Here is a 5,714-nt window from a genome sequence, read left to right as displayed (position 1 = left end):
CAGTGAGAGTGAGAGGGTGTGTGTGTGGCCCAACACATGCCAACACAACCCAAAACAGCCACTAAGCGTAAACGAAACGAACTAGGGGTAAAAATGTCATTTCACACGCACGTTTTAGATAATTTCGGGACGGGATGTCACATAGGTAGATAAATATAATTAACTTATGATATAGGTTGATTATAAAAGTTAAAAATAAAATCTATAAATGGGTTTTAAAGCAGGAGGAAGAACGAGAAATAACAAAAAAATAAATAAAAAGAAATAAGCAAAGAGATAATTGGGAAGCAATTTGATTTTTATAATAAATATTATCATTGAACAGATAATTATTGATAATTAAATAATTAAATATAACAAATTAGACTTATTTTAATAAACTGGACTATTCCTACTATTGGCTCAAAAAATTGGACTTATATCAAGTTTTCTCTAGTGTTTATCTACCTATATATCACAAATTAACTGTGTTATCTACCTATACAATAAGTTTTTGTTCGTAGTCTATCTGTATCATAGATTATTTTGTATTATCTATCTATACAATAGGTTTTTGTTCATAGGCTACCTCTATCATAGATTCTACCTACATCACAAATTTCTTATCTACCTCTAGCAATGTTTCTTTTAATTTTTGATAAACTTATAAGATTTGTAATAATGTCTTTTTAATTAAAAAACGGGTAGATAAAGGTATTTGAAGATTCAAATTTTAAAAATTCAAATTTAAAGAATTAAAAAAAAAAATTCCAGTGTCACATCCCGGCCCGGGCGGGACGACTTCCCGGGCCCGCTCCACCACCGTAGCACGATATTGTCCGCTTTGGGCTTACCATTCCCTCACGGTTTTGTTTTTGGGAACTCACGAGCAACTTCCCAGTGGGTCACCCATCATGGGATTGCTCTAGCCCCCTTCTCGCTTAACTTCGGAGTTCCCATGGAACCCGAAGCCAGTGAGCTCCCAAAAGGCCTCGTGCTAGGTAGGGATGAGAATATACATATAAGGATCACTCCCTCCCAAAAGGCCTCGTGCTAGGTAAGGATGAGAATATACATATAAGGATCACTCCCCTGGGCGATGTGGGATGTCACATCCAGGGGCAAAACAGGTGTAATAGAAAATGAAATAAAATTGGACCCAATTCAAAAACAGCTGAATTTTTTGGACCTGAATCAAAGTGTCAGTTACCTACTAATTTAACTACCACCCACCAACCGTACTGAGGCCTGCTAGCTATAAAAGGAAATTAAATTCAAAGACCATAGGATACACTTAAACCAGAATCGCGATTTCAAAGGTGTGAACAATAGTAAGACACATTAATCTGTGACAGGTTGATTATAAAAAAAGAATCTGTCATATAGGTAGATAAATATAATTAACTTATGATATAGGTTGATTATAAAAGTTAAAAATAAAATCTATAAATGGGTTTTAAAGCAGGAGGAAGAACGAGAAATAACAAAAAAATAAATAAAAAGAAATAAGCAAAGAGATAATTGGGAAGCAATTTGATTTTTATAATAAATATTATCATTGAACAGATAATTATTGATAATTAAATAATTAAATATAACAAATTAGACTTATTTTAATAAACTGGACTATTCCTACTATTGGCTCAAAAAATTGGATTTATATCAAGCTTTCCCTAATAATAATAACTAAGCCCTAATAATATCGCGTACCAATCATGATTTTGTAGCTACGTATTAGATTATTTCATTCACTATAAGTAAAAGGCCAAGTTATGGCCAACTTTCCCATCCCACAATCACTTGTCTCATACAAGTGTAATACAACGTCCTTAAGAAAAGAAGGCAATCCATAAAATTACAAGAAAAGCCCGTGGAATTAGAAGCTGCGTGGGACGTCCTTAATATCATGGGTCTTTTGAGGATTTGGGTCACCCTTCTTAAGACTCCTTGTGCAAATTTTTTGGGTAGGGAATGGAATCTGCTTGACATTGCCACAGCTGGTATGCTTCTGAGTGCGCATGTGCTTTGTTTGTTTGCACCGTTTTACTTCACATGGACGGCATTTTGGGTGGCGTTTGTGCTATTGTTCGTCACTGGTTTCGGAGTAACTCTTTCTTACCATAGAAACCTTGCTCATAGGAGCTTTAGGCTCCCAAAACTGCTCGAGTACTTGTTTGCCTATTGTGGGGTTCTCTCAGTTCAGGTACGTATGTCAAAACATCTCATAGCAATAACAACACTTTTTCAACTTTTGTTATTTTTCTCTTCTTTCTTCTTTGTATATTTTTAGGGTCTATACATTTTTAATAGGATCTGCATTAGGTTAATGAGAAAAAGCTGCGTTTGATGTGTTTATGGTTTGCAGGGTAGCCCGATTGAGTGGGTGAGCACACACCGGTACCATCACCAATTTACCGATACGGAGAAAGACGCTCACAGCCCACTTAAAGGATTTTGGTTTAGTCACATGGGTTGGATTCTCGACAGCCGTTCTCGGTTTGGAAGAGTAAACCACACACTTTCTCTTAGTCTCTAAGCTGATAACTTCCTCACATGTTATGTGGTAGAATATCTTTGGTACAAATACTAATACTTGTTTTGTTTAATCTTCAGTACGGAGGTCTTCGGAATGTTGAAGACATAAATAAGCAGCCATTCTATGTGTTTCTTCATCATACAGTCCTTTTACATCCATTTCTCCTGGGATGTATACTATATTACATCGGTGGATTTCCCTTCGTGGTTTGGCCAATGGTGAGAGAGCTAGATTTCTATTTTCCCTTTTTTTTTCTTTCTCTTTCCATCTTTGAGCATATATGTATATAGCTACAGAGCTAGCCCTCATAAGTTTGAATAATAAGTTCCTTATGATTTCAGGGCGTGAGGATGGTGGTCGCTTTCCATAGCACTTTCCTTGTAAATTCGGCTGGACACACTTGGGGATATCAAGCATGGAACACCGGCGATCTCTCAAAAAACCTTTGGTATATATTATAGGGATATTCATAGTTGCGAGATAAATATTCATTTTGAAATTTATGTTAACATACAAACATATATATATATATATATTGTATACATGTACGTACAAGTATTTATTTATGGATAATCTTGAACTTCTATAGGTGGTTGGGGCTGGTTGCACTTGGTGAAGGATGGCACAATAACCACCATGCTTTTGAATACTCAGCACGACATGGCCTCGAATGGTGGCAGATTGACGTGACTTGGTACATCATAAAATTTCTTGAGGCTCTAGGGTTGGCAACAGATGTGAAATTACCGTCGGAGGCTCATAAGCAACGTTTGAAGGCTAAATCCATGGCTGCTCAAGATTAGGTGGCTTGGCATGCCATGATGTATGATGGAGACCTTTGCTTGCTGGCTAGCTTAAACTTGTATTTGCTTATTTAGTTTACGATAAGATGTTATGGTTCATGCATGGTCATGGTATGGACCTAGCTTCTTGTTGATAATGGTTTGTATTCTTGTACTAAATCAATGCTCTACTTCAGAAGATGATCCTCGGATTTGTAATAAAGTGGTTTGAATTATAAGCAAGTTCGAAACAAGAGGAATTATAGTTCATGTCCAGTTAGATGTGTGTGGTTATGACATAATAACTTTCAGTCATTTTTTTCTTTCTTATATCGTTTACGTCATAGCCTCAACATTTTTGTATAATGGTAGTTGGGGCACTAAACATACAAAAGTTAAGGACGGATGGTATCAATTTTATCACTCTGCTTTCCTGTTTGAGAAAGGGTAATGTTAGGAAGACTAAATTTGCAGATAAAACAACATAGAAGTTGATGATTGGAATATTACCCTTAGTAATGCAAGGAAGACTAAATTTGCAAACTAAATGATGTGTCACTAATAGGAATGAGCATGTTTATCAATGCTTAAGTAATAAGCCTATCATTAACTTCCATGTCATTTAGTTTACAAAAATTTTGTCTACAAATTTTGTCTCACTAGCATTACCCTTACTTAATTGTTGATTGATGTGCTTATTTCTTATTAGTGACACATCATTTAATTTGCGAATTTAGTCTACCTAGCATTACCCTTTGAGAAATGCTAATTAGGACACTTGCCCCCAAAGCAATTCTAAAAGGACTCTCCACCCACATGGAGTTTCACTTCCCAATTAACTTAATCTGGATTCCAGGTTCTAAAAGACGCTAGGCACTAGTCGGGCAGCAGGTTAGGCTTAACCCCTAGGTGACTAGATGGGGCCTAGGCAGACTAGGCGGATTTAAGTAAATTTACTATGTATCGTATAAACAAGTGCCTATTTATATTTAAAAAATACATAATTGTATTGAGATCATAAATTGCAAAATAAAGTGAACATATAGATTATAAACTATTAGAACATACTAAAGCAGGGGAATAAGCATATAATGAGTGTCATCCAAGTACTCAACAAGTCTCTTACATTTTATTAAAGAAATAAAATGCAAAATGAAAAGTTATCGATTTTCTGTCTAAGTGAGAGTCGCGATGTAGGCAACGTTAGGCGAAAATTTTTAGAACAGTGCTACCAAATACAACTAATCATAAATTAAATTGAATTAAATTTTTTTTTACACTAACAGGTAGGAAGTAAATTTAGCCTCACAATGGGCTAGCAATAATGGTTCAAATTCACCTTTGGCCAGAATCGAACATAAGACCTCTCACTTACAAAGAAAGAGGAATACTACTAGCCGTAGTACTAAATGGTAAAAACTAATATTATTCTCTCTCCCTTTCCTCCTTCCTCACCCTTTCTTCTTCCCGATGAAAGACTTGAAATATTATAGTTTAAAAATTTTGAAATTATTCTTAGCAAGAAAAGAAAATTTAGTCACATCATCCTCACATGATTACAATAACAAATTGGGCGAGAAAAGAAACGGATTCAACTCGTGAAAATTGCGCGAGAATTTTTCCAGTTTTAGAGTTTAGATCTTGGGTTGTATTTCTTGTTTAGATATTTAAGTTGTGAGGTTTTTCGCTAATTTTTTAATGTGATTGTGCAACTTTCAAGTTATCATTACTAATTCATGGTGTGGAGCAAAAAATAATCCAAAAAACATAGAGATGACACGTGAAATTTTTTTACAATAAAGATGATATTACCCTCAAGGCATACTGGAATTTTCAAGCACATGCAACGGACAATAACGGTTCAATCAAGAAGAGTCAAAGGTGATCTTTATGAAATTTATTCAAACTTCCCTCGTCACTCCCTCGTTGACTTTATTCAATAAGGTAACCTCTAAAACTTCATATTTAATTTGGGAATAATTACCACGATAATTGCAAGATATTATTTCACATAATATCTTGCAATAATTCACTTAATTCCACCTTATATGGCCAGCCATTCTCCATCCAAAGGGCTGGCCACCCTCCTATAAATACACCACTTATCCGACTAAAATGCTAACCCGTTTGCCACTTACAACTCCTAAAAATACATTCTTTTCAGAATACGAACTTTGGCATCGAAGATTCTTTGGCTAAAAGCCCCTTAACATTCATCGTGGGCGCTTTTGGCATTAACCAAAGTTGTTATTATTTTGCAGGTGCATTTTCGTCAAAGCAAGAGACGACGAAAACCTACATCCACAAATTAGTGCTTTCGTTGAGAGTTTGATTCACACACTCGAAGAAGACTCTCGTATTCAAAGTTTCTCATTTCTCGTTCATACGTAAATTTTTCATATGTTCTTATTCCTAGA

General features: G+C 35.3%; 1 protein-coding gene across 1 annotated transcript; it reads left to right on the top strand.

Moving 5' to 3' along the window:
• The first annotated feature begins 1,766 nt into the window (after positions 1-1,766).
• Positions 1,767-3,571, top strand: LOC137719520 (palmitoyl-monogalactosyldiacylglycerol delta-7 desaturase, chloroplastic). Its single transcript, XM_068458568.2, has 5 exons — positions 1,767-2,182; positions 2,345-2,485; positions 2,593-2,733; positions 2,857-2,963; positions 3,105-3,571. Exons 1-5 carry the CDS (start codon positions 1,886-1,888, stop codon positions 3,316-3,318), a joined length of 900 nt encoding a protein of 299 aa, XP_068314669.1. The 5' UTR covers positions 1,767-1,885; the 3' UTR covers positions 3,319-3,571.
• Positions 3,572-5,714: the final 2,143 nt, after the last annotated feature.

Source organism: Pyrus communis, chromosome 15 (assembly GCF_041283825.1).
Source record: "Pyrus communis isolate YQ-2024b chromosome 15, ASM4128382v1, whole genome shotgun sequence".
NCBI lineage: Eukaryota > Viridiplantae > Streptophyta > Magnoliopsida > Rosales > Rosaceae > Pyrus > Pyrus communis.
The sequence above is the reverse complement of the archived record's forward strand: the minus strand, read 5'-3'. Positions and strand labels throughout refer to the sequence as shown.

Coding starts and splice junctions, on each gene's coding strand:
- LOC137719520 (XM_068458568.2), top strand. CDS start 1,886: ATGGGTCTTTTGAGGATTTGGGTCACCCTTCTTAAGACTCCTTGTGCA. Junction 2,486..2,592: donor GCCGTTCTCGGTTTGGAAGA/GTAAACCACACA, acceptor TTTAATCTTCAG/TACGGAGGTCTTCGGAATGT. Junction 2,734..2,856: donor CCTTCGTGGTTTGGCCAATG/GTGAGAGAGCTA, acceptor TTATGATTTCAG/GGCGTGAGGATGGTGGTCGC.